The sequence below is a fragment of the Bombina bombina genome, chromosome 3 (assembly GCF_027579735.1).
Source record: "Bombina bombina isolate aBomBom1 chromosome 3, aBomBom1.pri, whole genome shotgun sequence".
NCBI classification, from domain to species: Eukaryota; Metazoa; Chordata; class Amphibia; order Anura; family Bombinatoridae; genus Bombina; species Bombina bombina.
The window spans coordinates 956762570-956782328 of record NC_069501.1 but is presented as its reverse complement, the minus strand read 5'-3'; the positions used below and the strand labels follow the sequence as shown (position 1 = coordinate 956782328).

At 38.5% G+C, this 19759-nt stretch overlaps 1 protein-coding gene across 1 annotated transcript in view; it reads right to left on the bottom strand.

Moving 5' to 3' along the window:
- COG3 (component of oligomeric golgi complex 3) overlaps positions 1-19759 on the bottom strand; it is a 230375-nt gene that overhangs the window by 183282 nt on the left and 27334 nt on the right. Inside the window, exons 3-7 of the mRNA XM_053707999.1 lie at positions 17061-17122; positions 15649-15814; positions 8054-8128; positions 1887-1979; positions 101-226 (exon numbers count right to left, since the gene is read on the bottom strand). Of these exons, the coding sequence (XP_053563974.1) occupies positions 101-226; positions 1887-1979; positions 8054-8128; positions 15649-15814; positions 17061-17122 (522 nt within the window). The remainder of the gene's footprint in view (positions 1-100; positions 227-1886; positions 1980-8053; positions 8129-15648; positions 15815-17060; positions 17123-19759) is intronic.

Below are 19759 nucleotides of genomic sequence, written 5' to 3'. Positions count from 1 at the left end.
AAAGATGCATTTTTATAACATGTACAGAATATTGATGGTTTATACATAATTAAATAACATTCAGTGCAATCCTGAATACTTTATTCTCCAACAGACATACCCTTTTAATCAGTTGGTTGGTGAGGTTCTGCAAGGTGTTTACAGTATATGTCTTCATAAGGTGCATTGCTTTAGAAAGACACTGCTTAAACTTTGTCAGATACACAGGATAATCTTTATAAGATGGCTGAAAAAAGGAAAATGTAAAATATTAATATAAATATATTGTAGACAGTTATTTGTTACAATTCAAGATTTTAAAACAGGAATATGATCCAGGGACCAAGGCAGCTCTTTCACAATTAATTATATGAAATAAAAACAAATACATTGAAAATGAAGATTTTTATTGATCACAAAAATATTTTAGAAAAAGATCCTGCTTAAATGGAAATTATAGCTACGATAATTTATCTAAACTGAGAACAATTTAAAGGGACACTCAAGTCAAAATTAAACTTTCATGATTCAGATAGAGCCTGCAATTTTAAACAACTTTCCAATTTAGTTCCATTAACAAGATGTGCAGTCTTTTTATATTTACACTTTTAGAGTCACCAGCTCCTACTGAGCATGCGCAAGAATTCACAGAATACACGTATATGCATTTGTGATTGGCTGATGGCTGTCACAAGATAGAGGGAGAGTGGAAAAAGACATAAGTTCAGACTATGGGTTATTTTATTAGGCAATTGTTGATTATGAAAATCTACTGTATTTACTGGTCCTTTAAAGTGAAGGTAAACTTTGGTGAATGAAAGCCCGTTTTTTAAAAATACTATTAAAAACAGGGGCACTTTCATTCATCAAAGTTTACAAAGCAGCCGTTTTGATTAAAAGCTAACCTTTTTTTTTTTTTTTTTCTTTTCACAGCCAGAGCAGCTTCCCCCTCCTGGAAATCCTCTCTTCACACATCAGCAATGACTAATCTGGCTTCCTCCAATCACGGCTTTCCCCCCAGGGTAGTCATTGCCTGAGGCCATGCTGTGATTGGAGGAAGCTGGATTAGTCATTGCTGACGTGTGAAGAGAGAATCTCCAGGAGGGGGAAGCTGTTCTGGCTGTGAAAAGAAAAAAAGGTAAGTTTTTAATCAAAATGGCTGCTTTGAAAACTTTGATGAATGAAAGTGCCCCTGTTTTTAAATAGTATTTTTAAAAAAAAACATTTCTGCAACTTGAGTTCTAAAATATATGCACAGACAACAACATTGCATATATGATTGATTAGACAGATCATTTTAGTATTAGTTAGTTCAGAATAATATTCCTCTGTATATTTAAAGGTACACTGTACCCAAAACTTTTCTTTTGTGATTCAGATAGAGCATGCAATTTTAAGCAACTTTCTAATTTACTCCTATTATCAATTTTTCTTCGTTCTCTTGCTATCTTTATATGAAAAAGAAGGCATCTAAGCTTTTTTCTAGGTTCAGAACTCTGGACAGCAGTTTTTGATTGGTGGATGCATTTATCCACCAATCAGCAAGGACAACCTAGGTTGTTCACCAAAAATGGGCCGGCATCTAAACTTACATTCTTGCATTTCAAATAAAGATACCAAGAGAATAAAGAGCATTTGAAAATAGGAGTAAATTAGAAAGTTGCTTAAAATTGCATGCTCTATCTGAATCACAAAAGAAAAAAATTGTGTACAGTTTCCCTTTAAAGATGTTGTGAACAAATGACTTTTTTTACATTGCTATGGTTACTGATGGGCTAAATTACCAGCAGCAATGGAAAAGCTTTGCTACAGTTTGTTGAAACATCTCTAGTACAGACAATGAAATCCTAAGAATATTTAAAAAAAAAAGCAGTACATAGACAGAAACAAAAAGGAAGACAACTCACGTGTGAGGAAATATAGGATATGCAGTCATCCAGCTTTGAAAGCATTGGTATGAATCCTTCACTATTTACAGACAGCGTTGGGGAATTTAATTTCTGAATAGAAAAATCACATACAACATATCAAATGGTTTACACAATGAAAGCTTCGCTCCCACACTTATCATACACACACAGAAACATCAATTAGGTGCAATGTTGTATTATTATTTATCAATGGTAACCCAAATGGGTTGGATTAAGAATGTGCACAATAATAGCAATACAACATTAATTTTTATAATCCGTTATTATTGAAATGTAATTCCCTACTAAATATGACTGTCAGTGTCAGACAGGCCTATTCGGCAGTCATTTCTGCTAAAGGTCCTCTTTAGAAAAACATAATTTATGTAAGAACTTACCTGATAAATTCATTTCTTTCATATTAGCAAGAGTCCATGAGCTAGTGACGTATGGGATATACATTCCTACCAGGAGGGGCAAAGTTTCCCAAACCTTAAAATGCCTATAAATACACCCCTCACCACACCCACAATTCAGTTTAACGAATAGCCAAGAAGTGGGGTGATAAAAAAAGTGCGAAAGCATATAAAATAAGGAATTGGAATAATTGTGCTTTATACAAAAAAATCATAACCACCACAAAAAAGGGTGGGCCTCATGGACTCTTGCTAATATGAAAGAAATGAATTTATCAGGTAAGTTCTTACATAAATTATGTTTTCTTTCATGTAATTAGCAAGAGTCCATGAGCTAGTGACGTATGGGATAATGACTACCCAAGATGTGGATCTTTCCACACAAGAGTCACTAGAGAGGGAGGGATAAAATAAAGACAGCCAATTCCTGCTGAAAATAATCCACACCCAAAATAAAGTTTAATAAAAAACATAAGCAGAAGATTCAGACTGAAACTGCTGCCTGAAATACTTTTCTACCAAAAACTACTTCAGAAGAAGAAAATACATCAAAATGGTAGAATTTAGTAAAAATATGCAAAGAGGACCAAGTTGCAACTATGCAAATGTGATCAACCGAAGCTTCATTCCTAAACGCTCAGGAAGTAGAAACTGACCTGGTAGAATGAGCTGTAATCCTCTGAGGCGGAGTTTTACCCGACTCAACATAGGCAAGATGAATTTAAAGATTTCAACCAAGATGCCAAATAAATGGCAGAAGCTTTCTGGCCTTTCTAGAACCGGAAAAGATAACAAATAGACTAGAAGTCTTTCGGAAAGACTTAGTAGCTTGAACACAATATTTCAAAGCTCTAACAACATCCAAAGAATGCAATGATTTCTCCTTAGAATTCTTAGGATCAGGACATAATGAAGGAACCACAATTTCTCTACTAATGTTGTTGGAATTCACAACTTTAGGTAAAAATTCAAAAGAAGTTCACAACACCACCTCATCCTGATGAAAAATCAGAAAAGGAGACTCACAAGAAAGAGCAGATAAATCAGAAACTCTTCTGGCAGAAGAGATGGCCAAAAGGAACAAAACTCTCCAAGAAAGTAATTTAATGACCAATGAATGCATAGGTTCAAAGGGAGGAGCTTGAAGAGCTCCCAGAACCAAATTCAAACTCCAAGGAGGAGAAATTGACTTAATGACAGGTTTTATACGAACCAAAGCTTGTATAAAACAATAAATATCAGGAAGAATAGCAATCTTTCTGTAAAAAGAACAGAAAGAGCAGAGATTTGTCCTTCAAGGAACTTGCAGACAAACCCTTATCTAATCCATCCTGAAGAAACTGTAAAATTCTCGGAATTCTAAAAGAATGCCAAGAAAAAAGATGAGAAAGACACCAAAAAATATAAGTCTTCCAGACTCTATAACATATCTCTCTAGATACAGATTTACGAGCCTGTAACATAGTATTAATCACAGAGTCAGAGAAACCTCTTTGACCAAGAAACAAGCGTTCAATCTCCATACCTTAAAATTTAAGGATTTGAAATCCTGATGGAAAAAAAGGACCTTGCGACAGAAGGTCTGGTCTTAACGGAAGAGTCCACGGCTGTCAAGAGGCCATCCGGACAAGATCCGCATACCAAACCTATAAGGCCATGCCGGAGCTACCAGCAGAACAAACGAGCATTCCTTCAGAATCTTGGAGATTACTCTTGGAAGAAGAACTAGAGGCGGAAAGATATATACAGGATGATACTTCCAAGGAAGTGATAATGCATCCACTGCCTCCGCCTAAGGATCCCGGGATCTGGACAGATATCTGGGAAGTTTCTTAATTAGATGGGACGCCATCAGATCTATTTCTGGAAATTCCCACATTTGAACAACCTGAAGAAATACCTCTGGGTGAAGAAACCATTCGCCCGGATGCAACGTTTGGCGACTTAGATAAACCGCTTCCCAATTGTCTACACCTGGGAAATGAACCGCAGAAATTAGACAGGAGCTGGAATCCGCCCAAACCAAAAAAATTGAGATACTTCTTTCATAGCCAGAGGACTGTGAGTCGCTCCTTGATGATGTATGCCACAGTTGTGACATTGTCTGTCTGAAAACAAATGAACGATTCTCTCTTCAGAAGAGGCCAAAACTGAAGAGCTCTGAAAATTGCACGGAGTTCCAAAATATTTATCGGTAATCTCACCTCCTGAGATTCCCAAACTCCTTGTGCCGACAGAGATCCCCACACAGCTCCCCAACCTGTGAGACTTGTATCTGTTGAAATTACAGTCCAGGTCGAAAGCACAAAAGAAGCCCCCTGAATTAAACGATGGTGATCTGTCCACCACGTTAGAGAGTGTCGAACAATCGGTTTTAAAGATATAAATTGAAATATCTTTGTGTAATCCTTGCACCATTGATTCAGCATACAGAGCTGAAGAGGTCGCATGTGAAAAACAAGCAAAGGGGATTGCGTCCAATGCAGCAGTCATAAGACCTAGAATTTCCATGCATAAGGTTACCGAAGGGAATGATTGTGACTGAAGGTTTCGACAAACTAAAAACAATTTAGACGTCTCTTGTCTGATAAAGACAGAGTCATGGACACTGAATCTCTCTGGAAACCCAGAAAGATTACCCTTGACTGAGGAATCAATGAACTTTTTGATAAATTGATCCTCCAACCATGATCTTGAAGAAACAACACAAGTCGAATCGCATGAGATTCTTTGAATGAGAAGACTGAGCAAATACCAAGATAATCGTCCAAATAATGAAATACAAAAACCCTGTTCTCTGAATACAGAAAGATGGGCACCGAGAATCTTTGAAAAAAATTCTTGGAACTGAGGCTAGGCCAAACAGTAGAGCCACAAAACTGGTAATGCTTGTCTAAAAAGAGAATCTCAAACACTAAAAAGTGATCTGAATGAATCGGAATATGCAGATACACATCCTGCAAAACTATAGTAGACATAAAATGCCCTTGCTAAACAAAAGGCAGAATAGTCCAACAGTAACCATCTTGAATGTTGGTATACATAACGATTCAATATTGATAGATCCGGAACTGGTCTGAAGGAATTGACCTTCTTTGGTACAATGAAGAGATAAAATAAAACCCTAGCCCCTGTTCCAGAACTGGAACTGGCATAATTACTCCAGCCAACTCTAGATCTGAAACACATTTCAGAAATGCTGAGCCTTGCTGTGTTAACTGGGACACGGGAAGAAAAAAATCTCTTAGCAGGAGGCCTTAACTGAAGCCAATTCTGTACCTTTCTGAAACAATGTTCTGAAACCAGAGTTTGAGAATGGAATTGATCCAAACTCCATTGAATAAAACATAATCTGCCCCATACCAGCTGAACTGGAAAAAAGGGCCGCACCTTCATGGGTACTTAGGAGCCGACTATAGGTTTCTATAAGGCTTGAATATATTCCAAACTGGAAATAGTTTCCAAACTGAACCCGCTCCTGAGGATGAAGAATCAGGCTTTTACTCCTTATTATGAGAAAAAGAACGAAAAAAATGATTATTACCCTGGAAAGAAAGGGAAAAACAAAGTTAACTTTAGAAGACATATCAGCATTCCAAGTTAAATCCATAAAGCTTTTCTAGCTAAAATAGCTAGAGACATATACCTGACATCAACTCAAATGATATCAAAGATGGTATCACCAATAAGCATGTTATAGAATAAAAATAATGCTATAAAATTATGATCTGATACTTGTTGCGCTAAAACTTCTAACCAAAAAGATGAAGCTGCAGCAACATCCGGTATAGCAGGTCTAAGAAGATTACCTAAACATAAGTAAACTTTTCTTAGAAAGGATTCAATTCTCTTTTCTAAAGGATCCTTAAATTTAGTACTATCTCATACGTAAGAATAGTAGTACATTTTAGCAGGAATAGAGACAGCCCCAAACCTTAGGGATTTTGTCCCCAAAAAACTCTAATCTGTCAGATGGCACAGAATATAATTGCTTAAACGTTTTAGAAGGAGTAAAAGAATTACCCAAATTATTCCATTCCCTGGAAATTACTTCAGAAAAAGCATCAGGGAGATTAAACACTTCTGGAATAACTGCAGGAGATTTAAAAAAAACCCTATTTAAACGTTTAGATTTAGTATAAAGAGGACCAGAATCCTCTATATCAAAAGCAATTAATACGTCTTTAAATAAAGAACAAATAAATTCCATCTTGAACAAATAAAAAGATTTAACAGCATCAACCTCTGAGACAGAAACTTCTGAACCAGAAGAACCATTATCAGTATCAGAACGATGATGTTCATTTAAAAATTCATCTGAAAAAAAGAGAAGTTTTAAAAGACTTTTATGTAAACTAGAAGGAAAAATAACAGACATAGCCTTCTAAATGGATTTAAAAAATAAAATCTCTTATGTTTATCAGGAACACTCTGAAAATTAAATGTTGACGGAACAGCAACAGGTAATATAACAGTACTAAAGGAAATTTTATCTGCATTAATAAGTTTGTCATGACATGCAATACAAACAACAGCTGGAGAAACAGGTACCAAAAATTTATAGCAGATACACTTAGCTTGGTAGATCCAACACTTGACAGCGATTTTCCTGTAGTATCTTCTGACTCAGATGCAACGTGAGACATCTTGCAATATGTAAGAGAAAGAACAACATATATATAAAGCAAAATTGATCAAATTCCTTAAATGACAGTTTCAGGAATGGGAAAAAATGCCAAAGAACAAGCTTCTAGCAACCAGAAGCAATAAAAAATGAGACTTAAATAATGAGGAGACTAAAGCGACGCCCATATTATTTGGCGCCTAAATGCTTTTGGCGCCAAAATGACGCCACATCCGGAACGCCGACATTTTTTGGCGCAAAATAACGTCAAAAAATGACGTAACTTCCGGCGACACGTATGACGCCGGAAACGGAAATAGAATTTTTGCGCCAAAAAAGTCCGCGCCAAGAATGACGCAATAAAATGAAGCATTTTCAGCCCCCGCGAGCCTAACAGCCCACAGGGAAAAAAGAGTCAAATTTTTGAAGGTAAGAAAAAAATGATAAATTCAAATGCATTATCCCAAATATGAAACTGACTGTCTGAAAATAAGGAAAGTTGAACATTCTGAGTCAAGGCAAATAAATGTTTGAATACATATATTTAGAACTTTATAAACAAAGTGCCCAACCATAGCTTGGAGTGTCACAGAAAATAAGACTTACTTACCCCAGGACACTCATCTACATATAGCAGATAGCCAAACCAGTACTGAAACGAGAATCAGCAGAGGTAATGGTATATATAAGAGTATATCGTCGATCTGAAAAGGGAGGTAAGAGATGAATCTCTACGACCGATAACAGAGAACCTATGAAATAGACCCCGTAGAAGGAGATCACTGCATTCAAATAGGCAATACTCTTCTCACATCCCTCTGACATTCACTGCACGCTGAGAGGAAAACCGGGCTCCAACTTGCTGCGGAGCGCATATCAACGTAGAATCTAGCACAAACTTACTTCACCACCTCCCTCGGAGGCAAAGTTTGTAAAACTGAATTGTGGGTGTGGTGAGGGGTGTATTTATAGGCATTTTAAGGTTTGGGAAACTTTGCCCCTCCTGGTAGGAATGTATATCCCATACGTCACTAGCTCATGGACTCTTGCTAATTACATGAAAGAAATAGAGGTTAATGGGTCTGTTTAAACAAAACAAAAAAAAAAGACATAATAATACTCACTGTATTTATATTTTCCAATTCATTGAAATATGAAAGTTTTTGCTGGATACTTTCAGCGAGGTCAACAAGTTCTGACTGAGAAGAGAGAGGGGGGGGGGGATAAAGTAAAAAATACAGTAATTTGTTGTGAACATTAAAGCATGAACCAACAGTGCCACAATACAGAAATGGGTGTTAACATTTTGCAGAAGGTTTGAACCTATGTCACATGAGCACAGAAATATTAACTATTTGCATTTATTTTGTTGCCACTGCAAAAATCCCTAAATCGTTATACATAGTGGGTAAACGAACAAGTTTTAATTTGTAATGAAAGCAACTTTGGATAAGTGAATTATGAAATTATAACACGTCTGTCTGAAATAGGTTTCAGAGGTTTGTAAGGCTATTAATCTAGATAAAATCTGTTTCTAAAAGTACACAGTGGAAGCAAAACTGCAAGAACTTTTATTTACAAAAGAAGTATGAGAATTCATTGAAATTTCTATAATTGCTGGAAATATTATTTTAATTGTATTTATTATTATTAAATTACATCTGAACAAGACAATCCCCAATAAAATTGTGTCAGACATGATGTTAAATTACTATTAGCCATTTTGAACATGTAGTGTGCTCATTTTAAAACCTCCAAGTCCAGAAAGACATAAAAAGTTTAGCTTTGTAAAAAAAAAAAAAAAGTTTAATGGTTGATTCTTATAATGTGTGCATGAATATTTGATTTAAAAGAACAATGTACTCAAGCAATAATCTGTGAATATGTCATTGTATTCAAAGCAGCTGCATAAACATCCTTTTAAATGAGCTGGCCACTCTCTCTCTCACCCACCTCCAACTGGAAGGTTAATTTCTGCTGCTGCCCCTTGTTAACACAACTTTTTATATAGCCAGTACTGCAATGATGAAATTTTCAGTAAAGGTGTCAGTTTCAACAGGTAAAAGCAGCTATCTCAAGTCACAAAATAAAAGGAAAATGCATCAATGAGACAGTAAACACTGTGAGATTTTTATATAAAATGTTTAGTTATGTATAATGCAACAACTTTGCAATATGTTTTCATTATTTATTTTGCCCCCTTTTATGTATTTTAGCTCTGAAAATTGAGTCATTTACAATTCTTAGATTATGAAAAGCACCCTGCTGACTAACTCTTGTACATACCTTTCACTAATTAGCTTTAACTGATAAAACACTTCAGGAAGTTGAGGTAAATGGTGGGTGCAGTTTGGCTATTGAGAATTGCAGTAAAAAAAGGATGTTAATTTGTTAAAAAATATTAAGCCGATATGGCTGATATATTATTCTCTAGCAACACAACAGAAATGTCTTGTACCTACAAGGCATTTACTGTCCCTTTAAATGGGGGGGGTGATGTACACTTGGCTATGGTCCAAGTTAAAGGGACACTGCAATACTGCAGTAATAAAAATAAATAAAAGCTATCTAAACAAAGAAGCAGCAGAAATCAGCATCACAGTTGGGTGTGTGAAAATAAGAAACTGAGTCCATTCTATGTAAAACGTTCCTGGAGCAAAACTTAATTTATGCTTACCAGATAAATTCCTTTCCTTCCTGGCAGGGAGAGTCCATAACTTCATTCCTTACTGTTGGGAAATACAACACCTGGCCACCAGGACGAGGCAAAGAAACCCCAGCCAAAGGCTTAAATATCCTTCCCCTATCCCCCAGTCATTCTGTCGAGGGAACAAGGAAAAGTAGGAGAAACATCAGGGTATAAAGGTGCCAGAAGAAAAAATATAAAAATATAAAAAGGGATCCGCCTATCAAAACATAAATTTACGGGCGGTGTCGTGGACTCTCCCTGCCAGGAAGGAAAGGAATTTATCTGGTAAGCAGAAATTATGTTTTCCTTCCATAAGGCAGGGAGAGTCCACGACTTCATTCCTTACTGTTGGGAAAACTATACCCAAGCTCCAGGGGACACTGAATGAATAACGGGAGGGAACACACAAAAAAAAAAAAAAAAGGAGAGAGACAGACCCTATTCTGAGGGCACCGCAGCCTCCAAAACTTTTCTCCCGAAAGCTGCTTCAGCCGAAGCAAAAACATCAAACTTGTAAAATTTACAAAAGGTTTCTAAGGAGGACTAGGTAGCCGCCTTAAAAATCTGATCAATAGAGGCTTCGTTGTTAAAAAGCCCAGGAGGAAGCCACTGCTCTAGTGGAATGAGCCGTTATCCTCTCTTTGTCTCGTAAGCTAAGCGGATGACACTCCTCAACCAGAAAGATAGCCTTCTGCCCCTTACGCTTCCCCGAGTAGACAACAAACAGAGAGGAGGATTGACTGAATTCCTTAGTAGCCTGAAGATAAAATTTCAAAAGCACGAACCACATCCAGATTGTGAAGCAAACGTTCCTTCGCTGAAGGAGGATTAGGACAAAATGAAGGAACAACAATCTCTTGATTGATGTTGCGATTCAACACTACCTTAGGAAGGAAACCTAATTTGGTACATAAAACCGCCTTATCAGCATGGAAAACAAGATAAAGGGGATCACATTGCAAAGCAGACATCTCAGACACACTGTGCCCAGAGGCTATTGCCAACAAAAAGAGAACTTTCCAAGATAACAATTTAATGTCAACAACATGCATAGGTTCAAACGGAGCCTGTTGCAAAACACAAAGAACAAGATTGAGGCTCCAAGGTGGAGCCCCAGATCTAACCACAAGGTCTGATCCTAGTTAGAGCCATGACAAAGGACTGCACATCCAGGAGCTCAGCCAATCTCTTGTGCAGTAACACCGGCAGGGCCGAGATCTGTCCCTTCATGGAACTAACAGATAGGCCCTTCTCCAGTCCATCCTGGAGAAAAGATAAAATTCTGGCAACCTTACCCTTGTGCCAGGAAAACCCACGCTCTTCACACCAGTATAGACCTCCACACTTTATGGTAGATACGACGAATAACTGGTTTACAAGCTTGAATCAAAGTATCGATAACACTCTCAAGAAAACCTCTCTTGGCTAAAACTAGGCGTTCAATCTCCACGCAGTCAGCCTCAGAGAATCTAGATTTTGATGTACAAATGGACCTTGTATCAGCAGGTCTCTGCAACAAGGTAACTTCCACAGCGGAGATGATGACATCCGCACCAGATCCACAAACCACATCCTTCGTGGCCACGATGGCGCAATCAGAATCACAAATGCACGCTCCTGCTTTATGTGTGCCACAACACGAGGAAGAATAGGTAATGGAGGAAAAAGATATGAGTTTGAACCTCCAAGGCACTGCTAGGGCGTCTACTAGCTACGCTTGAGAATCCCTTGGTATTGAGGCGGGACGCCATGAGAGCTATCTCCGGCATCCCCCATTCGCTGCTTTTCTCTGCAAACACCTCGGGTGGAGAGACCATTCCCCCGGGTGAAAGGATTGTCTGCTGAGGAAATCCGCTTCCCAGTTGTCCGCACCTGGTATGTGGATCGCTGACACCGTACAGCTGTGGGACTCCGCCCACTCCAGTATCAGATACCCAGAATGGGCCAAGCCTTTAGAGCTTTAAAGATTGCCCGGAGTTCCAAAATATTTAAATCGGAAGGGAGGACTCCTCCCGAGTCCATAGTCCTTGTGCCTTCCTGGTACCCCAAACGGCTCCCCAGTCGGAGAGGCTTGTGTCCGTAGTCACAATCTCCCAGGACGGTCTCAAGAAGCATGTGCCTCGGGACAGATGAATTGGACAGAGCCACCAAGAAAGCGATTCTCTCGATCGGTTGTCTAACACTATCTGTTGAAACAGATCTGAATGGTCGCCGTTCCACTGTCTCAGCATACATAGTTGTAAGGGGCTGAGACGGAATCTGGCAAACGGAATGATGTCCATACAGGACACCATGAGTTCAATCACCTCCATACACTGAGCCACAGAGGGACTCAAGGAGGCCCGGAGAGTAAGACCTGCAGAGATTAGCTTGCAACATCTCTGGTCTGTAAGAAATATCCTCATGGATATGGAATCTATTATAATACCCAGGAAATTCACCCTGGTATTTTGAATAAGAGAACTCTTCTCCAAGTATATCTTCCATCCATGTGATCGAAGAAGACTGAGAAGGGACTCCGAATGCTCTTCTGCTAGACGAAAAGATGGTGCCTGTACCAAGATATCGTCCAGGTAAGGTGCTACTGCAATACTACAATAAAACTAAGAAAAGAGAGAAGGCTGTACCGGTATAAGGTGCAGCCACAAAGACCAGGACAACAAGCAATCACCTTAAATAAGTAAAGTACCAATGGATATCATAAAGTTGCAATTTAATCAAAAATTCATAAAGCAGAAAACATCCTAGATAAATAAATTAAATTTAAATTAAACACTTAACATTAAGACACACATAGAAAACCAACGAACAAATCACATGGGCCCCTCATTCAGCTCCTAAACAATGACCTAAGCCGGCAAAACTGTCCAGTTTCAAAGTAATATTAAGCACCATTCACAGTCACATCAATTGTAAATCCACATCTGCATGCAAATGAGTGAGATGAACACATGAAGTATAACAGTTATGATGGATGATACTGATGTTAAATGAAGGTAGTGACTGTATGCAGGAGCACAGCAGTGATAATAGCAAAGTAATCAGCAATGGAAATGATAAATGAATCACTTAGGCCAGTTTAGAGCATTCAACTTATTCAGCAATTCTGTAATCCTAGAAATCTAGACGCCTAGTGTGGGGTATCCACATGAGAGAGTTCATACAGGGGCGAGTAAAAACGGGTATTCAGACATCCATATAAAGAAATAGGCAGTTCGTACCAAACTCTGAAACCCCCAGATAACGATCACACAGGTGACCAGTCCCAATACTACTCACTACTCCTCCACACTTCGGCTGTCTGTACATCAAGTACGTGAAATGACACAGGTAATGCTGCTCCAGAAAGAGGTGGGGGGATCCCACGGACAAAAACGCTACACCCAATACCTTGGGTTCTGGCAACACCTTCGTAAAAATTCTTGGGGCAGTAGCTAGACCAAACGGAAGTGAAATGAACTGGAAGTGCTGATCCAGAAAGGCAAACCTCAGGAACTGAAAATGTTCCCTGTGTATAGGAACGTGAAGGTACGCATCCTTCAGATCTATGGTGGTCATAAACTGTCCTTCCTGAACCAGAGGAAGAATTGACCGGACCGTCTCCATCTTGAAGGAGGGCACATTGAGAAACTTGTTCAGACACTTTAAGTCCAGAATTGGAAGGAAAGTCCCCTCCTTCTTTGGGAACAATGAAAAGGTTTGAATAGAACCCCAAACCTCTTTCTTCGGTAGGCACCGGGACAATTACTCCTAGAGAGGAAAGTTCCCATCCAACAGTGACAGAAGGCAAAGAATGACTGGGGGATAGGGGGAAGTGGGAGGTATATTTAAGCCTTTAGCTGGGGTGTCTTTGCCTCCACCTGGTGACCAGGTGTTGTATTTCCCAACAGTAAGAAATGAAGTCGTGGACTCTCCCTGCCTTATGGAAGGAAATTTAAATACAATGAACTCTTTTCAGGTGCTTGCCTAAGTACATGGACATTTTGAACAAAAGACAAACCTATAGACAGTTTTTGCACAGAAAGTATGATGCTTGGAAGAGGCGTTATCAGATATATAGAGGCTAATCTGTCTGCCCTAGTTCACTTTAACAAGCAAATGGAGTACAGCACCCACCACTCACAAGACACGGAGAGGGCTTACCAAGCCCAGCACATCAATAAGAAAGAAAGTTCTCCAGCTTGTGATTAACAGTGACAACCTTTATTGTGCATACAGGGTCCAAATAAGGATTAAGTTGTTGCCCGAAACGTTGCTTATTTGGACCCAGTATGCACAATAAAGGTCGTCACTGTTAATCACAAGCTGGAGAACTTTTTTTCCTAGTTCACTTTAGTCAACGACTTTGAGGTAATTACAGGAGAACTATCACACTGACTAACTTTATTATTAAAGGAACACTAAAGTCAAAATTAAACTTTCATGATTCAGACAGAGAAAACAGTTTTAAAACAACTTTCCAATTCACTTCCATTATCAAAATGTGACTTTTTATATGCACACTTTGAGGCACCATCTCCTACTGAGCATGTGCAAGAATTCACAGTATAGGTCTATATATTTAAATATATTTTTACCGGCAGGGTGATATTATGAACTAGCCAGGTGGGGCAGTTTAATCTTGTGCAATATTCTAACATGTTTCTGTTATTTATAAATGTTACTTAAAGTGACTGCAAATTCTATCATTTGTGAATCGCTAGAATTTGCAATTCGAACAAATAAAGGGGACGTTCAGTCATGAAGTATAAAATACTTCATGCTGAAAGCTCCTTTAATTTGTTGGAAGCGTTTGCCGCACTTAGCTGCTCAAGCAGCCCACGGCAGAACGCTGTTTTGCTAAGAGGTGACGTTTCCACCTCTTAGCAAATAGCCGTGTGTTCCAACTGGCGCCTAGCCGGATAGCCCGAACGGCTATTGGCTAAGAGGTGGAAACATCATCTCTCAGCAAAACAGCATGATGCCTTGGGCTGAACGAGCAGCTCAGTGCGGCGAACGCTTCCAACAAATAAAGGAGCTTTCACAAACGCTAGGATTTACAATCACTTTAAACTATCCAAAGCACATACTAATTGCACAAATTATCAAACATTGATTTCTTAAAGAAAAAGAGGTAAATGCACTAAAGCACAAATAATCCCATAGGAGGCGCGTCCTACTTAATACTAAAGCATATACTAAACAACATATAAAAACTGAACAGAAAGTCCATATAATCCAGAACAAGGCAGCTCTCTGTCAAAGGACGGTCAAATCCTGGTAAATTATGACCTGTGAAAAGAAAACAGAGGCGCCATAATGGCCTAGTACCACCAAGACAAATAATATTGATGAAAAGGACAAGAAATGTACTCATAGACGTGATGCACCCAATGGTGCTAATGGTTCGGGCTGGAACTTTGCAGTAGTCCAGCTCACTGCTGCCAACCGAATGTAGTGGTTGTTTGCTCTTCATCCTTATACAGGTGGTGTGAGTGTCTCCTCAAGAAGTCCTGACCTGATACTACAGTTGGTTGGCAACAGTGAACTGGACTATTGCAAAGTTCCAGCCCGCCCCATTAGCACCATTGGGTGCATCACGTCTGTGAGTAAATTTATTGTCCTTTTCATCAATATTATTTGTCTTGGTGGTACTAGGCCATTGTAGTGACTCCGTTTCCTTTGCAAATATATTGATTTCATGACAATTTGCGCAACAACCACTGAAAAATAATAATATTAGCTAATTACAGTATAATACTTTCTTAAGTTTTAAACGGGTTGTCAGTAAAATCAGCTGGGCGGTGTACCCAGTAAATAGTTCCTGGGGTGAACACTGCATATATACATTTAGTGATTGGCTAATGGCTGTCACATGATGCAAGAGGAGGGAAAAATAGAACCTTCTTGGAAATTTGCCAGAAAAAAAAAACAAATCTAATAAGAATAAGGGCTTTTGCATTGTCTTTTTATTATGTATCCGTGGATTGAGCAATTCTACTGTATATAATGATCCAGTGGATCTCATGTGGATTCAGCCTTGCAATCTACCTGTTCCTTGAGCAGTTGCTCACAGGCTTCATGTAGTGTTCCAGTTTTTGTCGACACAAAAAGATATTGTTTCTGAAGTGATTCTAAATGCTCCAGAGCAACATTAACATCATTGAGTATGGAGTCACATTGTTCCTGGAACCCACACAGGTAGTCCCTCATCTCTCTAGAAGATAAAAAACATAGTCAATCATAAATTAGCGCGGAAACAAGCAATAGGTATTGTTTAGGCAAAGCATTAATTCAAGGTTTGTACAATTTTTGTGTTCTCACAAATCAGCTGAGTATGTAGTTTTGTAAAATCAATCAGGGAATATGTACAGTAAATGATGGATAAAATGAATTTTTACATATCTGCAAAAACTAAAGATACCTGAAGACTGATCAGCATAAGCATTTGATCTTAAGCTGCAAACATTCATAATTTAAAAGGGATATGGAACCGACGTTAAAATTCATGGAAAAATTCCATCATTTGCAAAAGAAAATAAGCTTGCCTGCTGTAGCTTCACAAAAAAATAAATGTATTCTGATTAGTGATGGTCAACATAGCAGACAAGAAAAAAACGGTCACAAATCTATGCATTCAAAGTAGGTTTATATTAAAATGTAATGTGTGGAGAACATTGCATTAATGGTAAAGTATTACCTGTTATGCAACAGCACCCTGTCCTGCTTCCAAGAAGCATTTGTTTTGTCTTTTTTGTTTTGGCATGGCGTGTGGTACAATCTTGTGAAACTGTGCAGCATGGACTTGGCCACGAAATTTCCAGCATCTCCTTAAAAACCGGAGGGAGGATAAACTACATTTAGTAGTACAATACCTAAGTAAAGGTGGGGATGAAATAGCCTGGGGCAATTGGGTTCCATTTACCAAGCTGCAACGTCAGCTTCGGAGCCCCAGAGTGTCAGGCTCGCTCAAAGCGAGCCTGAAACACTAGTTAAGTAGTAGCGGTCTTTACATCGGAATGGGATGATTAACAGCCCCCTCTTGCGCGAGATTGGTTGCGTGCAAGCGGGGGGCAGAATTGCACAATCAGGGAATAGTGCAATGTTAACAGCGGGCTCGCCACAAAGCTGGGCAGATGAGGTTCATGACAGCGAACCTCTTCCGCCTGGCAGTTAATTTCATGTAATGTGCACTCGCTATCCTTTATACATATTGATGTTAATGCATCACTTCCATGACCATTTAACAGCAAGATAATATAAGAAATATGTTAAAAAAAAACTCAAAACCAGTGAAAGTAAAGACAGCTGCACCTACAACGATTTTAAAACAAATTCTAGTTTAACTCGAAGCTGGAATTAGACTTTCACCAAAACCAATGATTTGTTTGGGATGTGTAAGAAAACATTTCCATCTACACTAAAAGGTTAAAACACAATTCACTAACTAAATGACACTATACCTGTATTTTTCACCTTCATCCTGATCCATTTGGGTCTGTAACTGTGCAAACCAGGAGAAGAACTGAAACAGAAATATTAACAAACAACTGTTTAATATATACAATCAAATTTTGTGACTTATTTCCTGTAAAATGGAAGATCTTACAATTTCAGTCATTACAGAATGGCAACCATCTGAGCAGCTAATGGAAAGCCATGAATACTGAGAGGGAGGTAATAAAATAGTAATTTTATGGAGAAAAAGTGTATGCGTTTTATTTATATATACACTGAACCTAATTTCATGGATCTGAAACATACAGAAAAAGCCATGAACCTTAGATTTGATGCTAAATACCACAAAACCCAGAAATAAAGCATTTCTTTAATAGAGCACATATCACAATTAGGAATGGGCAAATCACAGTTGGAACAGGAAGTAAGGGTTGCAAGGACAATTTCCCATAATGCACATGTAAATCTACATCAACAAAAATGCCACAGCACTTGAAAACACCATTCACATATATTAAAGGGACAATTACATATTTTTGTTTATAAATAGTATAGATCAGTAACTATACACTATACAAAGTTGGTTTGTAGTCATGCAACATGCCCCTGAAAAACCTCAGGAGTATCTTTATCTTACCTCCTTTGCAGTGGCCAATTTGGCACATATAAAAATTAGTTTTACGCTGTAATTGCTTAATCAGTGCAGGAACATTTTAAGGTCACTGTTTCTGATCTTAAGGATCAACCCCAACCTCTCTAGGTTCAGTTAAAAAAAATACAACTTTAAAAAGTAGTAAAGTCAAAATTAAACTTTGATTCAGATAGAACATGCAATTTTAAACAACTTTCTAATGTACTTCTATTATGTCATTTGCTTAGTTCTCTTGGTATGCTTTGTTGAAAAGCATACCCAGGTAGGCTCAGGAACAAAACTGCAACTGAGAGCTAGCTGCTATTTAGTGCCTGAGCATATATGCCTCGTCATAGGCTCACCCAATGTGTTTAGCTAGCTCCCAGTAGCGCATTGCTGCTCCTTCAACAAAGGATACCAAGAGAATGAAGCAAAGTTGATAATAGAAGTAAATCAAAAGGTATTATTGTTAATTATTTATAAAGCGCCAACAGCGCTATACAAAAAAGGTATATTACAATCATAGAGGTACAATAAAAAAAAAAAAAAAAAAATTTTTACAATGAGACATTATGTAAGACTATACACTGTATATTACTACACTTACATTGACAAACATGAGTAAAAGGAGAGGAGCACCCTGCCCTTAACGACAAAGGACGTACAAGCTACGTCCTACAAAAAAAAAGTCATTAACGACCAAGGACGTACCTTGTACGTCCTCAGGGGTTTTAAGCGCTGGAAGCGATCGTGATCACTGTCAGGGTATTGCATCGATGCCTCGATATTAAGGCATCGTGCAATACCCTCTGGTAAGTCACTCTGTGGCCCTCTCTGCATCAGCCAGCGATGGTGCCGATCATTGGTGGCGTAGGCGGGAGGAGGTGTGAGGTCCGGGAGTAGGCATCAGAGTTCCGGGAGCAGGCGTGAGGGGGCGGGAGCGAGTGGGACCGCTACACTACGAAAAATGTTTAGTGAATGGGAAGGAGGGAAAAGGGGGATACGTGTTGGGAAAGGGATCTGGGAGGGGGTAGGGTATTGAGGGCGGGCAGCTACACTACAGAAAAAAAATGTTTTTATTTTATTTTTAAAAACTAGTAGCAAACTTGGTACTTGGTATTTTTTTATAATAAAAAAAAGCCTTCTATTTTAGAACTGGCAGACTTAAGATGAGGGTGACAATTGTGAGGTGGGGAAGGGAAGAGAGCCGTTTGAGAGGGATTAGGAAGGGATCAAGGGGTGGAATGTGTCGGGTGGGAGGGTAATCTATACACTAAAGCTAAAATGAACCCCTTCAATGCTGAGCATAATACAAGTGTGGTGCGCAGCTGCATTTAACGGACTTCTAATTACCAAAAAGGCTATGCCAAAGCCTTATATGTCTGCTATTTCTGAACAAAGGGGATCCCAGAGAAGCATTTACATTTCTTTTATTTGATCGCATTTGGCGGTGAAATGGTGGCATGAAATATACCTAAATGGGCCTAGATCTATACTTTGGGTTTTCTACTAAAAAAAAATATATACATGTGAAGGAATATTCAGGGATTCCTGACAGATATCAGTGTTACAATGTAACCATCGCTAATTTTGAGGAAAAAAAACCCATAATTTATGTAAGAACTTGCCAATATGAAAGAAATTAATCAGGTAAGAGTCCATGATCTAGTGACGTATGGGATATACATTCCTACCAGGAGGGGGCAAAGTTTCCCAAACCTCAAAATGCCTATAAATACACCCCTCACCACACCCACAATTCAGTTTAACGAATAGCCAAGTAGTGGGGTGATAAAATAAGGAGTAAAAAAAGCATACAAAAAGAGGAACTGGAAAAATAATTGTGCTTTTATACAAAAATCATAACCACCATAAAAACATAATTTATGTAAGAATTTACCTGATAAATTAATTTCTTTCATATTGGCAAGAGTCCATGAGCTAGTGACGTATGGGATATACATTCCTACCAGGAGGGGCAAAGTTTCCCAAACCTCAAAATGCCTATAAATACACGCCCCACCACACCCACAATTCAATTTAACCAATAGCCAAGAAGTGGGGTGATAAGAA